The 21,770-nt window shown below is 45.7% G+C and overlaps 1 protein-coding gene across 2 annotated transcripts in view; it reads right to left on the reverse strand.

Moving 5' to 3' along the window:
* MIA2 (MIA SH3 domain ER export factor 2) overlaps positions 1–21,770 on the reverse strand; it is a 2,742,135-nt gene that overhangs the window by 2,265,020 nt on the left and 455,345 nt on the right. For both annotated transcript variants that reach the window (XM_069637493.1, XM_069637494.1), the window contains exon 5: positions 637–915. In XM_069637493.1, the coding sequence (XP_069493594.1) occupies positions 637–915 (279 nt within the window). The remainder of the gene's footprint in view (positions 1–636; positions 916–21,770) is intronic.

The raw sequence follows: 21,770 nt of genomic DNA on the forward strand, positions 1-21,770 counted from the left end.
CGGATAGTCATAGAATGCCATGGATTATGGTCCTTATTGTCGGCTAGATATGTTGCTACCAACATTGTGAACACAACCCCTTGAAGGAACCTTTTATGACAATTAATGTAATATGTGATGTCATCAGGGATGTCATAAATTACATTTGTGATGTCATCTTTGATGTCCTAGATGTTAGTATTAGCAGTGCACGATGGTGGTGCGAGTTATGGTTGCTTAGTTTACCATAACTGGTGAATTTCTGGGGGTTTTCGGTTTTACTTCGTAACCATAACATTCCTTTAAAAACGTTTTTTCACTGAATTTCATAGCTTTTTATTAGTGCAACTTAACGATAACGCCCCTTTAACAAAATGTTTTCACTGAATAGTGTATATACATACATATATAGACACGCACACACATAATATATATTTTCTTACATTTTTTTTAAAGAGGTTGTACTAACTTTCAAGAATGTTTTGTGCATATCCCAGCCATATATTAACATATTTATGATGTATGTATGGCACATGGCGATATCATAAAGAATCTAGCACTTGCTATCAGCAGGAATGTGGCACTGAAAGAGAAAAGTCATTTCTGATGAAAACTATATTCCATTTTCTTGATTGTGTGCACATGACATGTACTCACCTTCTTGGGCATGAACGGATGACATGGCATGCGTTTCTGTCTGTAGGTCTCGTATGTGCTTATTTTCAACATCTGCATTATTATTCTTGACGTGCTCGCCGAACTGTCGAGGTGCAGCTGTGTTTGCAAGGAGCAACAGTGTCGGATCATATATACTTTCTCCTCCATCCCCTGACAGCGGTTGGTTTAGTTGCTCAGATTGTTCGGTTTTTTGGTCACTTTCTTCTTTGAGTAATGTGTTTCTTTCAAAGGTCGTCGTTTGAATAGCCACACCTGGAACTGCAAAAGAAATACATATTAATTAAAGGGGTGGACTCAATGTTTAACTTCCACTGGCAGTTACAAAATTCCACATTTTTTATTAGCAATCATTGCATGTGTGGTAGCCAATTGTGTTGCTCAGAAGGCATCTTTCTTAGCTCGGGAAGCCTACATTCAGATCAGGCTTTAGTCATTATCACATCTTTTCTTTATCATTGCAGCTTGCTGGGCTACGCTACTCTCTTTTCAGCCTTCAGTGATTTCCTGAATTTAAGACTTAAAAAGGGACCCCCGCACGCAGCGCAGTGACGTAGGTGAAACAACTGAGAAGGTACATTTTCGTGTCCACATTGGCACCCATGTTTGTCACTTGCACACATGGTGATGATTGTGGTAATGTAGATATTCCCCCGTAGGATGGGCTGTCCAGGCGAGTGACAGCGTGTCATTGCTCTCTTTTAGGTCCCTCACTGCACTCATGCCCTTAACCCAAGCTGGTGGGCCATTGCCAGATGGGATTGCACACCCTGCCAATAAAGATTGCATTACACAAGGCATGAATATAATTAGCAAGACATTCACACAAAAATTGATAGCATGTAATATATGACTCTGACAACAGCTAGCCCTTTGTTGGGAAATGTTTGCCACGCAGAATCAAACGGTTTTACATGATGGGTACTTTGGGAAACAGCAAGATATTCTTCCTAAGATGTGGTGCATTCATTCTGGCAGATGCATTGTTTTTTTTTTTTTTAACAACTTTATTTATTATACACCAGGTGATCCCTCATAGTACTGACACGGTGTTAAAAGGCTGCACATATCTTACAACATTACAGCATCTCATCTCATCAAAATTAGGGTTGATAGGTAACATTTATACATGAGTATGTCCCCCTGGGGCAGGTCAGCAAATTGCTCGATATCCAAACCACAAAACGTTTATCAAGCTACATTATTAACATAATCCACCTGGTAGCGACGGACATTTTGACATATGTCCTTGGGCGGCATAGCCTGGCCACTAGGGGCAAATATAATTCCTCTACTGTGTTGGCCCACATTACATCATGGAGCCAATCTGTCCACGAGGGGGGGGGGCATTTCCATGTCCATCGTTGCAGAATATATCTCTTTGCCATACCAGGCATAGGTTTAACAGTCTACGGTGTGTTTCATTCATTCTCTCAGTGTACCCCAAAATACATTGCACATGTCTAAGTTGCAATTTTTGCCCCAGAACTGCGTCCAAAGTGTCCTTGACCTTCCCCCAATAATCCTATAGCCTGAGGAAATCCCATATCATGTGCATCAGGTTGGCTTATGAGCTATTACAACGTGGGCACTCTCCGGCGCTTAGCGGGCTAAACTTGGACACCTTCTCAGGAGTGTGATATAGTCTATTTATTTCTTAAAGTGTATAAGTCGGTATCTCGAGTTCATAGACACTCCCCTTATCAGTAGGCATTTACGCTCCCATAAAGCCTCAGGGATCGCTACCCCCAGTTCTGTTGCCCACTGTTTTCTGATATCAGGGCCTTTATATTGTGTCATTGTTTGTGCCAATTTATACAAGGTCGAGATAGTTGTCTTGCTCCCCGCCGGTGTAAGTATATATCTTAAACAAGCATGCAAGTCTGGTTCGGTTGGGAGCTTGGTCCTGCATGCTGCCCTTGCTGATCTAATACGCATGTAATGGAGTTTCTATAAGGGGGGTATCCCCAATATGTGGACTCATAATCTCCCAATATACAAACTTACCCCCTAATGATGATGCCGGAGCTTGGCTGGGGCCCCTCAGGGGTAGTCCTGCCTCTATAGACCCGAGGACCACACCTCCCACAGAATCGGCTAGGCTGTCATACTGTAAACAACGGGAGGAGAGGCTGAGACATGCAAGGATGACACCCTTCTTCGCCACACTGTATAGTAGCAACGGAGGTCCGGTGGCTGGAACAGAGCCGGCTCCGCAAGAGCAGTAGCTAAGTGGCAGGAAAGCTATAACAGGCGCCACACCCCCTCTGAACATCTAATCTCTCTTGTCCAGGACAACAAGGTGGAAGGATAACACAGAAGGGGGTCAGTGGAGCAAAATGTGTGCGGTAATCAGCACTGGAGGCACGTGTGATGCCGGCGCAGGACGGCTAGATGAAAATGGCCCAGGCAAACAAGGGCGGCAAGCAACAGACCAAGCTCCAGTTCGAGGCCTCCTCGCAGCCCAAACTCATGGGGTCCATGAAGCCCCCCCCCCGAGGGGAGTACTCACCAAACTACCCAAGACACTACCACAGCATTCCACAACATAAAAGAGATGTTCAGCCAGCTACAAAGCAGCGTTCAGTCCCTTGATGGGAAGATGGACACGCTGACCTGCAAAGTGGATCACATGCAGGTCCGCTTAGACAAACACAGGGAAAGACTAGATGAGGCGGAGGGTAGTATCTCAAAAATGGAGGATAAAGCAACATCAACATTGAGGGACCTCCAACAGATGAAGAGGCTGCTGAAAGAACTGACGGAAAAGCAGGATGACTTGGAATCAAGATCAAGGTGGAATAACCTGCGAATAATAGGCGTCTCGGAAGCTGTCAATCAGACAAACATGGAATCTAAGGTGGAGGAGATCCTCTGGGACATGTAGAAGCGGGAAGGCTTCTCAAGCATATTTGTAGTTGAGAGGGCGCATAGAATTCCCAGCGGCAGAAAGCCGCTATCCGGTGCCCCACCACGCCCCATAATTGCACAAATGTTAAACTATCGGGACAGAGACCTGGCCCTCTCGAAGGCAAGAGAAAAGGGGGACCTGATGTACAATGGCGACACACTAAAAATCTTCCCGGACTTCTCTGATAAGGTCCAGGCATCCCGCTGAACCTACATGGATGTGAAGAAAAGGATGCAGGAGAGAGGGATCCGATATGCAATGATGTTCCCAGCCAAGTTACCGGTGGAGCATGAGGGGAGGACACTATTCTTCACCACCCCAGCGGAAGCTAACGACTTCCTTGAATGCTTGCCTCGAATCCCAAGACCCAGCGGAAACAATGGCTGAGCAGCCGTGAGACTGTGCATGCCCGGCATGAACCAACGGCAGTCGTCGAATAGGGTCAAAAACTGAGCGGCCAAGAGTGGTACCTACCTTGGTGAGTGTGGAGCCCTGGTCGAGCCAATAGCTGCCTACAAAAGCAGAAGCAACTCAATTTATTTAGATGTTGGCAAGTTGGGGGAGCCAACATGGGGAGGGCGAGGGAATGTATTTTACTTACAGGTTTGGGATGCTGGTGGGGGCGGGAAGGGTGGATGGGGAAGTTAGGCATCATGACACGTTGGAAGGCATGGTACACACAATATGAATGGCTAACATATCCAGACCACAACACGAGAGGGTCAACAACAGGGACTGGGAACAGCAGAGCATCACCTTAGAATATGGCAGGATCAATTAGTTGTTTAACATGGAACGTGAGGGGACTGAACTGCCCATCAAAGTGTCGCAGGGTTCTCCTTTATCTACAGAGCCACCAGAAATCACGTTCCTAGAGGAGATGCACTTAACGCTAGAAGCCAAGCAGAGATTTGGTAAAAGCTGGGGGGCTCATCGCTACTTCTCATCCTATTCATCCTACGCGAGGGGGTTGGCATCCTTATCCATAATCAAGCTGGGTTTAACCTGATCTCCACTATAAGGGATGGGGAGGGAAGGGGCTTGGTCTTGTGGAGTATGATGCTGGGCTGCCTATACACCCTGGTCAATTATTACAGACCTAACCAAGACTCAGTGGCGACTGTGGAGTGGCTTGACCAGTGCCTGGCGGAGGCCCCCACTGGAGACAATACAGGCCGGGAATAATTTTAATGAGGTGATGGACCCAGACCTTGACCACTCAGTGGGTCAGTCCTGCCCCTTGACTGAAGGGCGCAGGGGATTAAACAAAATGAGTCAATCATGGGAGCTAGAAGATGTGTGGAGACTCAAGAACCAGGGGTGGGGCAATATATCTTCCAGTCATTGGTCCAAGTCTCGGCATCACGCCTGGATTTCTTTTTGATCTCCCAGGCACTTGTGGGGGTCGTCATGGAGGTCACTATCCTGGCCCGCATGCTCTCGGACCATGCACCGGTGCTATTGAAAATAGAACTGAGGGGTCGGGTCAGGGGACAAACAATGGTGATTCAAAAATGAGGCCTTGACCGACACTGTGTTCTGTGATGGCCTGTCGGAGTCTATAGACACCTTTTCTGAGGTTAATGTAGGCTCAGTGGAATCACCCTGCACCCTCTGGGAAAGCTTCAAGTGTGTGATATGGGGGGAATTGATAGCCAAGGAAGTGGGCATGTTAAAGCAGATCAGACGAGAGTTGAGTGACGTGGAGGCACGAATAGGAGCATTGCAGAAAGAGGGAAGCCTAGCCCTCCCTAGTCAACGGGCAGAAAGAAAACAACTCATGGAGCAGTTTAAGACCCTGGCACATAGGGAAGTATGGGGAAAGACAGAAGCCAGGTAGGATATTGGCAAGAGCCACGAGACAGGAGACTCATGGGGGGAGGGTTTATCCATAATAAATGAGAAAGGGGAGGTGAAATTCGATGACACCGGGATAATGTTAGCGTTCATCCGCATCTACGAAAACCTGTATGCGTCCCACACACATCCCTCTCAAGCTGACCTAGAGGGATATTTGGACCAGATCGCCCTGCACTGGTGCATGGAGGATGAGAGGGAGGGACTGAACCGTCCAATAACTCTGGAAGAAGTACAGGCAGCTATCAAATCCCTTCCCTCCGGGAAGGCCCCTGGACCGGACGGTTTTGTAGCAGAATTTTATAAGCACTACGCAGATAAGATAGGCCCCATCTCTTACAAATGTATCATCGGAGTGCCCAGGAGGGGAGACTCCCGGAATCTCTGAGGGAGGCCATGGTAACAGTCGTTGTAAAACCGGGCAAGCCACGACACGACTGTGCGTCGTATAGGCCAATCTCCTTCATCAACCTGGATAATAAGATTTTAGTTCAAATACTGTCCTCTAGACAGGCACCACTGATGAACAAAATGGTGAGAGCCGACCAGGCCGGTTTTATCCCCGGATGCTCCACCTCCTTGGGGATATGGCGGATGTTTGGATTGATCTCTGCGGTGACTCGGGAGGGCCATGTTGTGGCGGCACTACTAGATGCCACCGGCATTCGACTCGGTAGAATGCCCTTTCTGTTCACTGTCTTACGCAGAATGGGACTAGGGGAGCATTAAACAGCCTTGGTCCTGTTGAGTCACCAGGATGCAGGTGAACAGGCACCTCATCCCCAGGTTGGCATTGAGGAGGGCCGTACGTAAGGATGCCCACTCTCCCTGTTGCTGTTTGCTCCTGCGATCGAGCCATTGGCCAAAAGGGTTAGAGAGGTCCACATACACAGGGGCATTCAACTTTTTAATCATAAGGTAGTTATCTCACTCTATGTGGATGACATGTACTGTTAATTAAAAACCCTGATTAAAACCTAGACCCCATCATGGAGGATGTCTTCCAGTTTGGGCTTTTTTCAGGTCTTGTGATTAACGCGAAAAAATCAGTGCTATTCCCGTTAATGGAAGGAGTAGAACAATATTTGGATAAATCGGGGTTCCAATGGGACATGATATAGACCTCTTACCTGAGAGTCAATATAGCCTGAGATGCCGATACACTATATGTCAGCAATTACCAAAAAGTATTACATCAGACGAGGGAGGCAACTATGAGGTGGAGGAATCTACCGCTTAATCGGTATGACCTGTATGGCAGGATCTCCATGGTTAAAATAATACTGCTCCCCAGTTTTCTCTATGTGTTCCTCAATGTGCCTATCGCATTTCCTGCGGACTACTTGCGAGAGGTGAAATCTCTAATCACGCAGTTCATATGGGCTGGTAAACAACCAAGAGTGTCATGGGACAAGTTTATTTATTTATTTATTTATTTCATTGCATTTGATTACACGCCCAAACCCTCAGGTATCATGGCATTGGTTACATACGTGATAGTCGTCTTAAGCTGTTACAACATGGCATTTACATACATATAATTACATACAACTTAACCAGTATCTTGTTTGTCTTAGGCAGTTACAGACATCTTATAAGCATCTTAGGTTTCGTAACCAGTTTACATCAGACTTGGGAATCCTGGGCAGTGGCGTAGGTGTGACAGGACGAGTGGGTTCCTCAACATGGGGGCGAAGTGAAAGTGTGTTAGGCAGTAAGTAAATTAAATAAGGCAAGCTGTGTTCCACTACCACTGTTAGTATTTATTAAACAACCAGGTTTTTAGTTCTTTCTTGAACTTAGGGAAGGAGGTTTCTTTGCTGAGGTGGGTGGGTGGGAAGCGAGTTCCAGATGCGAGAAGCTGCTACGGGGAAACTGGCATTGCCAGCTCTAGAAGTAGTGAAGCGTGGCATACGGAGGTGTGTATTATCGCTAGATGTGAGTATTCTGGGTGCGATTTTGCAAGAGACGCTTCAACTGAGATAGCTAGGGGCTGTGTCAGAAATGCATTTATGGGTGATGGTGAGAGTTTTATGGAGAATTCTCGCTTGTACTGGGAGCCTGTGAGCGTCTCTTCTATGTTGAGAAATATGCTCTCTTCTGTTAATGCCCAGAGCTGCTCTAAGGGCTTTGTTTTGGAGGAGTTGAAGTTTGGCTAAATTATTTTTTGAGGTGCCTAGCAATAGAACATTGCAGTAGTCATCTTTGTTAGGATGAGGGCTCTGGCAAGTGTCAGGCAGTTTTCAGTGGAGAGGAAAGGCCTGCTTAGTGTGATGAGTTTGGCTGTATAAGCTGTAGAGGAGGCAAGCGCGCTAATATGGTTATTCATGGTGAGATTGGAGTCAAGGTATACTCCTAGGGTTTTAACTTTGTGCGATATAGTGGTGGGGGTGCCATCTATCACTATGGAGGTGTAGTCAGGGTGGAGTTTGCTGAGTCTGGCTTGGGTGCCGACTATGAGGATCTCCGTTTTTTCTCCGTTAAAGCAGAGACAACTGTTGGCCATCCAGTTTTGGGTGAGGGAGTAGATTTTATTAATGCAAGCTGTGTCTTGTTCAAGGTTACCTGTGATAGGAATAAGGATTTGCGTGTCATCGGCAAAGTTTGTATAGATTACTCCCATGGCATCTAGTGTCGCAAAGAGTAATTTCATGTAGGCGTTGTTGAGCGCAGGGGAGAGACAGGATCCTTGCGGTACTCCCAGAGGTACATGGATGGGATCAGCTGCTTCTTCCCCTAGAGTGACTCTAGAGGTGCGATCGGAAAGAAAGGATTTTATCCAATGGTGGCTTTTCCAGAGAAGTGGAAATTGGTAGTAAGGGTTAGGCATAATTTGTCATGGTCGACTAAGTCAAACGATGCAGAGAGGTCTAGGAGTAGTAGGATGCCCAGTCTACCAGAGTCCCTAATGGAGTCCATCTGGTTCTTTAGGTCTAGGAGGTCAGACTCAGTACTGTGACTGGGACGGAATACTGATTGTCTGTCCCCTAGCAAATGGTTCTGTTCTAGGTGGGTTTGGACTTGAGTGTATGCTATTTTGTCGATGATTTTGAGGAGAAATAGACTGTTGTTATGGGCCTGTAATTCATCAGGATTGCTGGGTCTAGTGAGGATTTTTTGAGTAGGGGTGTGACCCATGCTACTTTAATAGATGCTGGTATTTTACTAGAGTTGAAAGACTTGTTAACAAATTTGGTAATGATAGGTGCCAGTGTGGTGGCACAGTCTTTGACTACTTTGGCAAGGAATCTGTCCCCTTTACAATTGGATGGCTTGAGATAAGCTATTGTTTTGAGGACCTGGTCCTCTGTGACTTGTGCGAAGTGGAATTTGGGTATATCAGATTTTGTGGTGATGTCTGGAGGGTGGAGTGGGTTAGTTGTGAGCTCTAGGAGCTTTTTCTGCAAGGCTATTTTGCTTTGGAGTGTATTCATTTTGGAAGATAGTGCATCCTGAATAGTGGTACACCAAGCTTTGCTGGTAGTCATGGGGCTGATGGGTTGGATGGGGAATTCTAGTTCTCTAATGATAGTGAATAGTTCTTTTGTGTTAGAGGCTGCATTGGAGATACGATTGTTAAGCGATTCAGCTTTATGCAAATGTACACTGAGTTTATACATTTTAGATAGTTGTTGCAGTTTGATTAGGAGTTCTGGGGAATTATTTTTTCTGGATAGATGTTCTAGGGCTCTTTTTTGCCTTCTGAGTTCTATGAGTTCATCATTGAACCAGGGGGAGCTGCATTTAGGTTTGGGCAGTTTGGTTTTGAGAGGGGCTACTTCATCTATTGTGGTTTTAAGGCATTGGTGGTAGTGATTCGAGATACTGTGTTGATGTTGTCTAGTGGTTTGGCGTTTAGCAGGTTGTTGAGTAATGGATTTAAGTTCTCAGGGGTGAGTTTGCATGCATTTCTGACCTGGATGGGAGCTGGGCTGCATGTTTTGACTATTGGGTCTGTGTCTAGGTTTAAGTTGAATTTGATTAAGTAGTGGTCAGTCCACTGCATCTCAAGGATGTCTAATATGGTTACTGCGGTATTCAAGGTGAGTATCCAGTCGGGAATTCAGCCTTTAGAGTGGGTGGGGGAATTCACTATTTGGGTGAATTGCATCTCACAGAAACCTTGTGGCAGGCTGTTGCTTTGCTGTCCATGGGGTCATTATAACCTAAATTAAGGTCTCCCAGTAGGATGTACTTGGTTTTGGGTTTGAGCAAAGGTGTGATTAGTAGAGGTAGGTCTATATCTGGGTTGTTTAATGCACGTGCTGCTCTCTATACTATTAGGAAGTTAATTGTTACCTTAGGGCTAACGGCTAGTTTGAGAGCAAGGGCTTTGTAGCCATTAAGTGATTCCATTTTACATTCCCTGAATTGTAGTGAGGTTTTGTGGATAATAGCTACTCCTCCACCTATGGCATCTAAGCGATCTGCTCTGCGGAGGGTGTACTCAGAAGGGATAGATAGTGTGATCTGTGGGCCTGAGACAGTATGCAGCCATGTTTCGGAGAGCACTAAGAAATCAAGTTTAGATTCTAGTATGCAGTCGTGTATATCGATTGCATGGGCCCCAAGGAATATGACATTTAGTAGGGCTCCTAATAGAGGCTTATTCGGTTTGGGCAAGCTTGAGGGCAGGGTCAGATAAGTCTGAGGGAGGGTCAGGGTCGCTGTGGTGTTAAGTGGGTTTTGCGGGGTCTCATTAGAATTGCTGGGCCGCTTGGAGTTGTTGTCCGGAATCTCATGAATCACATGGGGTATGGGCGTAGTAGTGGAAAGGACATGAAGAGGGGAGTGTTGGTTTTTAATGTGGTGGTGTTGTTGGTGGGTGCATGCTGAGAGTCTATTGTTTCTTTTTGCTGTAGACAAAGGTCTTGTTTAGACTATATTATGTGTGGTTCTGGTGGAGAGGCGAGTGAGGTGTGTTCTGCCCAATAGCGGCAGGGTATGGAGGTGGGGTTGAGGAGTGGTTGGGAAGGCTGGAGAGCTGGGCAGGAATGGTGTGTGGCAGGGCAAGGGGTGGTGTGTGGGGCAGTGAAGCCGGGCCAGGCCTGTCTTATGGAAGATAAATACACATTTAGTGCAGAGTTGTGGATGGGCGTGGTTGCTGGGTGACCAGGAGAAGCAATGCTGGGGCTGGTGTTGTATGTGCCGGCAGGCATAATTTGGTGGAATCGAGCACTATATAGTACGAGGAGGTGGCTGAGGATAGAGAGGATTGATAGGATTGGGGTTGGCACTCTAGTGTGTGGGGGCCCAGATCTAATGCTACGTGTCTTGTTAGTCTGGGGGGGGTGCACACCAACGCAGAGTGAGGCGTGTGATAGCATTAGGGCAGGCACTCTGGCGAGGTGCATGGGGTGCTAAAGAGACGCATTAGTAGCGCAGAGGGAGTGGCTGGTGGTTATAGTGGCTTACTGATAAGGGTGCTGATGGTTAGGATGGGTCAGAAAAGGGCATGGAGCAGAATAGAAAGTGAGGCGAGCCTTAGACTGGCGACGCAGTATGGTAATTGGCGCGGCAGCGGGCTACCAGTATGGTCGATAGGCCAGAGGGTACTTCTGCACACAGCTAAGCCAGAGCTCAGCAATGGGCTAGAGAGCATCATAAACAATAGTCTAGTTGAAGATTGGGCTGTGGGCCATAGAACACCAAGTGGCTAGTCTAATTCAAAATTAAACAGTCGGCTAAGCAGCATCATGAACACAGGTTAATGCAACATTGGGCAGTAGAAGCACATCGTGAAAAGTGGGCTTGTACGCAATTAGGCCATGAGCCAGAGAAACAAATCACAAAAATAGGCTAATACAATTTTGTTTGTTAGTTAGTAGCACCAATACAGAAAGGGGGCCTGGCCTTACCAGATTTAGAGACGTATTATACTGTAGCACAGGCCTTGATACACTCTTTTCTGGTTTGAACGACAGCGGAAAAGAGGCACGTGGAAATAGAGAGAAAACTGGCAGCGCCATTGTTACTATTACTATCTACCATCCTCACCGCCCCCAAGATTGTGACCAAGGGGGACAATATGGTGGAGCTCACATGTAAAATGTGGACTCACATTGAGCGTAGGACTAAAACAGAGGTGTATTACTCCCTGTTGCTGCCGGTTCACTTCACCCATGGGATACCACTTACCTCTGATTGAAGCTTTGTTAATTTTATGCGAAAACTGGGTGTGCAATGTTACCACGATCTGTTTCCCAACAGGAGATTTGTGACTTTGGATGAGTGGAGGGACAGGGTGAGCCTAAACCCCTTCGAGGTTTTCCTATATTATAGACTGAAAACAACGCTTCAAACAGTGTTCTCCACATTTCCCGAGCAACCAGTAGTAACCCCCGTTATTGGACAGGGTTCTCTCCGGGGGTCAAAATAGGAGGCTATTATCAGTGATGTACGCTATGTGTCTTAACTCCAGACCAGAAATCACGACCCCTAGGCAGAAATGGGAACTGTCCCTGGGACATGGGATAACACCTGAGGAGTGAGGATACTGCTGTGCGGAGACCAAAAAGGTGGCAAAAAATTCCAGGTTTAAATTGATTCATTGGAAATATCTTCACCAATTCTATTACACCCCAGCTCAAATCCATGAGTATTTCCCGCGACACCCACCAGCTGCAATAGATGTAATGAATTAATGGCAGACGTCATACATATGGCATGGTGGTGCCCCGCAGTGTTCACATTTTGGAATACATTGTATGAAATCGTGGGGGAAATCATAGGTTCCGAGCTGGCTCTGAATCCAATGGTGGCACTTTTGGGGTACAATGAACCTATCCCCAGGGGTAGACGGCGGCTGGCAGGGTTACTCTTACTGTTGGCTAAGCGGAGAGTGGCAATGCAATGGAAGGGCCCAGCGCCTCCCAGGGTAGATGGCTGGCATCAAGATGTAGTATTATGCAACGACATGGAAATGGGATTCAAGGGAGTGTCCTCCTATTGCTCGAGCTCCCCGAATATGTGGGAACCATATATACATTATTTAATTAATCAATAGGGGGAAGACGACTTTGAATAACGAGGTGGCAGAAATCCAGAGGATTGGTAATGTATGTAGCAGCCGGGAGAGGGGGGACATTGGTCTTCCTTGATGTTGAACTTCAATTAAGATGTGATTGATATGGTGGTGGACCCAAAGGATGGCATCAGCACTCACTAACCCAGAAGAATGATCGTGTTGTAAAATGGACATAATCTGTTATGTGATGCGCCAATAGTAACTTGAACGTGTACAATCAGTATATGACTTAAGATGCTTCTCTTCTGTACCCCAGTGTGTGTTAAGTGTATAACGTTGTTTCTAAATTGTGAAATACCAATAAAAAAAAGAGTTAAAAAAAAAAATATGCACACTGGGCCTGATTCACAAAGCTTTTTTCAATGGGTGCATCTCATTGAAAAATACTTTGTGAATCAGGCCAATAGCTTTATTTCTGTAGCCCATCATGATTTTTAATTCACCCTTTTTCCTGTTACTGGCCCTCATTTAGAATGTGACCAATAACTTAGACGTAGTCATTTTATATTTGTTATTTACCTCAAATGAAATGATATACATTATAATGTTTCGGTCGCCGCATATACTTAAATTGTGGTTCTACTTGTACTCCATCTGTAAGGGTGCCTCGAAAAATCTAATTCAGAGGCTCTACTCCAGGTGCGTCAGAACAAAATTGCTAAGATTGTTACCAATGCACTTTACAGGAACCATGCTATCTAAATATTGTGCCACCCTCACTGGCTCCTATTACCAGCTAGAATTAAATTTAAGGTTGCCACCGTTGTCTTCAAATGTGTACAAAGTATAGCCCCCCCCCCCCGCCTCAATTGCCTGGCCTGCATAATGCTGCATGAAACATCTGCTTACTACATCTGCGTCCGTCAATGATGATGCTTACTATTCCACCAATGATTAATCTGCAGACAGCACAGTGATGCCAAGGTCAAGTACTGATATTGCCGGAGGTTGTTTATTTCTCTCATAGTTAGACCAAAGACCCCCTGTAAGCCGACACCTCACAGAATCACCTCCCAAACTGTATGTTTAGCTTTGTATTTTGTTCAGCACTAAGGTGCTCAGCTCAAGGCATTATAACCCCCATGCATATTTCAGTCGAGTAGCTAGACTGGCAGTGGAAAAACCAGACCTTAGTTTTAATCCTGTCGGACTCACTTGGACCAATGCTGTGATCTTGGGCAAATCCTTTTGGGTCGTGATTTCCTGAAAACCCTCCATCGTTGCCTTGACATGTATCTGTGTTTCTGAAGTGTGAAGCAAAAGGGCTGGTGCAACTAAAAGTGCACCATGACTACGAGAAGGAAATGTTTTCCACCCATTTCTTTATGAAAGGCACTCCTCTTTAAATAGCTTCCCTCTGGCATTGTAAGGCCAGCCGTGTTTGCTGCATCTAGCACTCATTTAAGCCTTAGTTGTAAAAAGAGTCAGTTATCTGCTGCTTCAAGCTCATAGGCATTGGGCAACATATACTCCTCAGTGCACTATGTGCACTATGCATTAGAGCATGCCATCACCTTCTTGCTAATGCCACCTCACAGAATGGTCGACATCCCTGCTACATTCCAATCGGGAGATGTAAGTCCAGTCATGTGTTTTTACGTGCATACTTTGACGCATAGTCTTGGATTTTTCCATCCTAAACACAGGCCTGCAATTCCCAGAAAGCATTGCAAAGAAAAAAACAGGTCTATGCTACTATCTTCAAAATGGGATGGAGCATATTTTCATGGCTGAACTGAGGTACGCAATACCACTGGGCAGAAACACACATTGGCACAAGCAGTGAGATGCGCCTCTTGCAATTTCTGTATTCTATGCCTTCTGATCACGTCAGATTTCCTCCTTGACCCTTTCCGATATTAAACTAGCAGCCACCTACACCATTTTGTATGGCAAAATCATCAAGAAATATTTTTCTAGCATATATAAGTGTTTAATTGGGGAAGTCTTTTAACTTATCCCAAGAAAGACCGAGATTTGCTTGGACAACCCGCGTCAGTGCAGGAGACAGCCTTTTTATGTTGGAGACTGCCACGAGTTGCGTGAGACTTGGTTGGCAGGTCTGCTGTCTGAATGTGGTAAAGCCTGGCGACACCGGGCATCCTAATCTGGAATCAACTTCTGTATTCTCTTTGGCCAGAAGCTGAGTTTACAGGCTGTAAAAGGTTTTCAAAACCTTTTTGTTCTCGGCATATATGTTTTCTCATTGTTTCCCACTATAATGGTTGTTCATACGCTGTTTTCCGTTCCAGCAGCAACAGTTTGTCACCGGCCAGTTGACAGTGCTTTATTGCCTTACGGTTGTTGGCGCTATTCACACTGATATGAATGCAACATATGGTGATCCATTCTTGTATGAAATGCATATCATATTACAGTGATATCGTTTGTAACCCTATTTTTCTTAGTGTACTGGAACTATGCTATGTGATGCCACTTCCTGTTTTGTCACGGGGTGAAAGGTTGTGTGCCATAACTTCCGACGATGTCACTTGGGGGTGGGGTCAAATTTTGTAACGTCCGGTGATGTCATCACAGGTCAAGGTTCATGTGATGTCACTTCAGCTACCCCTGGCAGTTTCGTGAAATGACGTCTATGGGCAACCGTAGCAATGAGTTTAGGATTAGCCGTAGCAGGGGGCAACTATGCCATTGTAAAAGGGACAGTAATGCTATCCTTAAAAGAGAACCTGCTAGACTAGAGGGTCCATAGAGACTGGCTTTAATTCCTAAAGAACAAAAAAGGAGCCTCCAATTTGGAGACATAGGGCCTCATTACAAGACTGCCGGTCTGGAATTAAGGGTGCGGTTAGCAACATACCGGCACCCATTCCAGACCTGTGGACTACAATTGTGCCTGCCGGGGCCTCTGCGCCTGGCAGGTGTGAGCTGCCCGGCGCAACAGCCCCGATAGGCACAGTTGTCACAGAAGCACCGGCACCATTAGCAACAGTGCCAGTGGTTCTGAGTCCACATTACCATGGAGTCCTATGGGACTCCACGGGAATAGGTAAGCCTACATGTAGAGATCACCTAGTAAGATGCGCAGAACAAGGGAGATATCCCAAAGCAAATTTAACAAAGCGAGAACTACCTTCTCAAAACAAGGGAAAGGGGGAATGCAGTGTAATGAAAGCCTACCCAATATAGCAGAGGACGATTATATGGTTCATGGCACCAACCGTGACAGAGCAATGTCCTCTAAAAGATAAATGTTTAGCCCTAAGCAAGGATCCAGTTGGAAATGGAAAACGGGGTCAGTGACTAAAAATAAAGGCATCAAGATTAAATTTAATCTCAGAGGTAGAACACAACTCAGAGAACCACAAAGAAGCAGATATGAACGTTATACTTTCTCTCACCCACAGAAAGACAAGACACAGGGCCAAATGTGAAAAGAAACCTGTGAAAAAGCAAGACAATGGGCCTCAGTATGAGTCTGGCGGTAGCCGTGCCGGTAAAAACAGCACCACTGCCACCTGAGTAATTTTTTTTCCTGCGCCCGGCAATGGGTCTCACCGGGGCATTACAGCCCCGGCGGTCCCGGTAATTGTCCATTGCCGGGCGCCGGAAAATATTACCCCCCATTCCCATCCCATTGGATTCCATGGGAATGGGGAGGACGGATGCACCGGCACCATTCATGAATGGTGCCGGTGCATCCGTCAAGGTCTGCGAGTGGGTGCCGTTCCGACCGCCAGGTGATACCTGGCGGGCGGAAAGGCACCCGCTTGCAGTACTCGGAGTATGCCAGTCCGGTAGCAACGGTGCTGGTAGCTTACTGGCACCATTGTTACCAGACCGGCATGCTTGTAACGAGGCCCAATGTGGGAGGAAAAAGTGGACAGCAACTCTTCTATAACTAAATGGAAATGCTCCAGCCATACATGATAATTCCAGTAACTAAAGATGTCAGTGACTGCACAGAAGACCTTTTAGATTCAGGTTCAGACATTTCCATATTTGGGGAAAAACGCAAACACCATCTAATTAATATGCCAACCAAACAGCACACACATATCTACTCCCACAGGAGACAGGTTAGAAAACAATTACATTAATTTAGTAACAATTCACCTAGAGGGGCAACAACAAAGAGATGGAAGCACTGTTGCAGCGCCGGCCCAATCTGAATTTAAAGACTGGCCTCCACTATATTACAGAATGTCCTCGGCAAAAGAAGTTGATGAACCACTATATTAGAAAAAGTCATAGGGGACAAGTCATAGGGGACAAGAGGTTATTAAACATGCTTTTTCAAAAGAAGTCGGTGAACACTTAATACATGCATATGTGGAATATTGGGCTGTTCTAGGAGCAGTTCAATTATTCAAGAATTACGTTGGTCATGACATTGTATGTCCACCACACAAAATACCAGTGTACACAACCTAGTCCTCAGGAGTAATACCTCATTCAAGCAAAAGCTATCCCTTACATAAAAGCGATATTAGACTAGTTGCTAGATCAAGGACAGAATAATCAATGCACACACACACGCACACACACACACACACACTGGGGCAGTTCAAAGTATGCATAGTCCTTGATTGTTAAGTAACATCCAGAGGTCCAAATACAAAACAGTGTTACATTTGGGTAACAGGTTCTTCACACAACCATTCCACCCAGAGAGTTTCATATACCATGCATTCACCTCCCAAGGGAAACCCTACTCTTTCCAAAAAATTCTTTGAGGGCTACAAAAACAGCCAAGAACTTTCTCAAGTAGAATACAGAGCCTACTAGAAGGCACTATTTCAATTACATCTATTGTACACATGGGGAATGGAACACCTACCTAGAAAAGGTAGATTTAATCATAAATAAATTGGCCTCAAAATGGTATATATACAATTTTCAAAAATCGAAAATGTCTCAAAGAGAGGTTACATTTTTAGGCGTTTCATTATCAGATGAGGGAAAGGGGATTACCTTACAATCTCTAGAAACATGTGCAGACTTTCAGAATCCTCACACACTCAGAGAGCTTGCTTCAAGCTTTACTGTGTTTGCTACATTTTGGAGGTACTTATGTGCCTTACTATGCATCTTTGGTAAAACCACTTTATGCATTAGTAGACTCAGTGTGCATTATTGAATATCTTGTGTCAAAGTTGGTTGAGGGGGACACGCGAAATAAAGGGGAAAAGTTTCCATTGTATAAATGAAGAATGTTTTAGGGCGACTGGAAACCTAATTTCACACTCTGGACTGATTATGTGACCCTGAAAAGAATCTTCAAACAAAAGGTCGAAAAGTGGGATTGGGTAAGCAACTCTGCTTTAGTGGGAAAGCTGAAAAGCTATAATTGTGTCTCATGTGTCAGTCATAAATACCTAAGCCCTGAGCCATACCTTCTAAAACGTCTGACCCCACTGGTCAGGGGTTTTAGATTGAGATTGCGCGTAAACCAGTTGCAGTTGCTTACGGTACAGGGGTATACCTCCAGACCTCAGTTGAAGAATGGTTTTGTCGCATCTGTAAAAACTGCAAAGCACCTGAGACTGCGAGGCACATGCTGACACAATGCCCCAAAATGTGCTTGTGGGACATTAATGTGTTGGAGGATTTTGTAAGTCAGTATGATTCTATAAAATTGGATGCTTTTTGGGCATACTGCCTGAATACTGACACAGAGAGGGTCCAAATCGCACTTTACAGAGTATGGATTCAGGTTATACTACGACTGGGGTAGCTGTTAAGAGCTAAATTCATAACTACATTTCAATATGAGTCACGTACAGTGACATCACAGGTATATACTAGGGGCCTGAAAAGACCAATGTTATGTATTGAAGAAACAATGATCACCCTACCAGATATGAAAATATTGTTTTGTAAACCCAGGTAAAGCATGGCCATATTGTGGACCTAAATGAGGTACAATACTTTAACTTGAGGGGTGTACTGTGAAGTAACCACCGTCGTGCTGCTACACTGTGGTGGGTGGGGAATGTGAAGAGCCAAAGCAGCGCCGCCGATGGTGTAAATATGAAATGACATAGTGAGTATTATTATCATTATTATTATTGTGAGTATAATTATTATTGTGATGATGATTTTCGAGTGATGATTTTCGTGTGATTTTAGAGTGATTTTAGTGTTTCTATGTGGAGATAGGTATATTTGAACTATGTAAACAAAATGAAATGAAATGAAATGTAATGAATTGTGAAAAAATTGATAATTTATTTTTGTTGTTCTGTTGTGGAAGTATTTTGTAAAAAGTTCATTATTTGAACTACAAACAAATAAAATTATTATGAAACTGAATTTCTATCGGACTGGAAAGCAGAACACACGCACACATTCTACAACACATTTACACTGAAACGGGTCAAAGCACTCCTCTTCAAGACAAGAATACTGATAAAGATTTAAAAGTAACATTACTTCCTGGTCAAAATGCTTTCACATAAACATTTTGTCATTATGGTGAGACTGTACCAATAGCATATTGTTCACATGTATACATGATACCAGATAAAAAGTACACTGCAGAAGAGAAGATTTTAACAGAAGTACGGCTTATGGTACAGAAAGAAAGGGTTCTATCAGTCAATAAAACTATACATCTGAGTACTACACTAGCTCAGTTGGAAGCAGCAACATGCTCAAGTGTCTTGAACGCAAAAGAAATACACACTAGATAGATTGAATGGGCTGCTACTCAGGCCCCACCCTATGTGCAGTACCATTACAAGCAGGAGTTGAAGCAAATGTGTGATCTTGAGTGGTCCTTACAAGCAGATGTAGCAGTACCAAACATTCTACTCTGTAAGGCGTTCAGTACTGTGGCTTCGCTGTCCATGCAGTTGGCATTGGAGAGGTTTGGGTTGGGGTACATTTTCTCCAGTCACTCGGTTTTATAAATGCCCAATGGCTAGGATTAGATTGAGTGGAACAGTGTCTGGCAAGTTTGCAATAAAGAATGGAACCAGACAGGAGTGCCTGTTGTCACTGTTAATTTTCACACTTATCATGGAGCTGCAGGCGGCTGTGGTATTCCAAAAGAGGTTTAGTAATGCTGGGATCACAGTGGCTGGATATTTCTCTCTATGTTGATGACATAATGACATGATGACTCAACCTTCACATCACCGAGACTTGGATCCCCCCTTCAATTCCACTGTCTCTGCATCTCTCTCCACCCTCTCTTCCTCCTTCTTTCATGTCCCACGCCCCTTAGGTCGCAGAGGCGGCGTTGGACTCATTTTTCACCCTAAATGTCTTTCCTCATCCCCTTCCTTACCTCGTCCTACCTTCTCCTCCTTTGAATTTCTCTTCAAATCCTTCACCTGCCCTCACGCAATATCCTTCTTAATCATTTATAGACCCCCTGGCCCCCTCTCTTCCTTCTATGAAGACCTGGACCATCTTCTCTCTCTCATTTCTCCCCCCCCACTCCTCTCTCTGTCCTCAGTGATTTTAACCTCCCCCTCTGTACCTCATCTCATTCTTCCCCTCTTCTCTCCTTGATTGACTCCTACCTCCTCTCTCCCCTGCTATCCCCACCCACCCACCCCTCTGGTTCCACTCTCGATCTCATCTTTCTCTCATCTTACTCTTCCTCCCCCATATTGCCTCTTCCCAACTATCTCTCCGACCACGCCTTACTCTCCTTCTCCCTTACTCCTCCCCCTCCTCATTGTCCTCCCACTCTCCCTCCTCTCCCTCCTTCTCTCGTTGTGATCTCCGCAACTTCAACCCTTCTCTCTTCCTTAACTCCTGTTCTTCCTCCCTTCCCCCTCTCCCTGACTTCTCATCTCTCTCGGCCGATGACGCTCTCTCCTCACTGTCCTCCTCTATATCCTCCTCTCTTGACCAACTCTATCCTCTTACTTCCTTCACACCATCTCACAAACCTTCCCAACCCTGGCTCTCCTCTCACCTTCTATCCATCCCTCGCCTCCACCGTCGCCTCAAACGGCGCTGGCTCAAATCCCCTTCTTTTACCAACCAATCCTCTTACTTCTCTTATCCCTCTCTCTATGACTCCTGCCCCTCATCTGCCAAGCGCTCCTACTTTTCTAACCTCCTTCACTCACAAGCTTCTCACCCCCGCCGTATCTTCCAGACCCTCTCTCGCCTTCTTTTCCCTCCTACATCTGATCCTTCCACAAACTCTCCCCTCTCTCCCTCTGACTTTGCCAACTTTTTCTCATCCAAAATTCTCTCTCTTTGCCACAACATCCTCTCCTCTCCCTCCTTCTCCCCCTTCCGCCCCCTTCAACTCCTGCTAACATGTCCACCTTCTCTCCTATCACCCCAGACTGCGTCTCTCGTCTCCTGTCCATAACTCACCCTACCACTGCCCCCTCTGATCCCACCCCCACCTCCCTCATCCCCAAAGTCTACCCTCTCCTCATCCCCTACCTAACCACCTTCTTTAACATCGGCCTCTCCTCTGCTACCTTCCTTTCTGTCTTCAAACACGCTACCATCATCCCTAACCTGAAGAAACCCTCTGCTAGCACTCTTCTTGCCTCCAACTTCAGACCAATCTCCCTTCTCCCCTTCCTCTCTAAGCTCCTCGAGAGCATAGCCTACTCTCAACTCTCAGCTTTCGCCTCCTCTCACTCCCTCCTCCCCACCTCTCAGTCTGGTTTCCGCCCTAAACACTCCACTGAGATGGCTCTCACTTATGTACTCAATTCTCTCCTCACTGCTCGCTACGCTAAGCAATCCTCAATTCTCATCCTCTTTGACCTCTTGGCAGCCTTTGACACTGTAGATCACCCCTTATTTCTAAGCACTTTGTCCTCCTTCGGCTTCAAAGGCTCTGTCCTCTCCTGGCTCTCCTCTTACCTCTCCAATCGATCCTTTACTGTCTCCTGGGGCGGCCGTACCTCCTCCAACTTCCCCCTGAACTTTGGCGTTCCCCAGGGCTCCATACTCTGACCTTTCCTTTTCTCTCTCTATACCTCCCTTCTCGCCCCGTCATCTCTTCTTTCGGCATCTCCCACCACTTCTACGCTGATGACTCCCAACTCTTTCTCTCCTTCTCTTCCTTCACCTCTGACCTCCACCACACTCTCTCTTCCTGCCTTACGGCCATAAAAAATTGGATGTCATCCCATTTTCTTTCCCTCAATACTGACAAGACCGAAGTACTTTTCTTCCCTCCTAGCACTCTCTCACCTTCCCCTCCTCCCTTCATCCACTTTCCTCCTTCCAATCTCCCCATCTTGCCCAATGCTCTCAACCTTGGCCTCCATATTGACTCCTCTCTCTTCTTCTCTGACCACATCTCTCTAACCTCTCGTGCCTGTCGACACCACCTCTTCAACATCTGCAAGATCCGCCCCTCCCTTGCCT

The sequence above is a fragment of the Ambystoma mexicanum genome, chromosome 14 (genome assembly GCF_040938575.1).
Source record: "Ambystoma mexicanum isolate Mex_15411 chromosome 14, UKY_AmexF1_1, whole genome shotgun sequence".
Classification (NCBI taxonomy): domain Eukaryota; kingdom Metazoa; phylum Chordata; class Amphibia; order Caudata; family Ambystomatidae; genus Ambystoma; species Ambystoma mexicanum.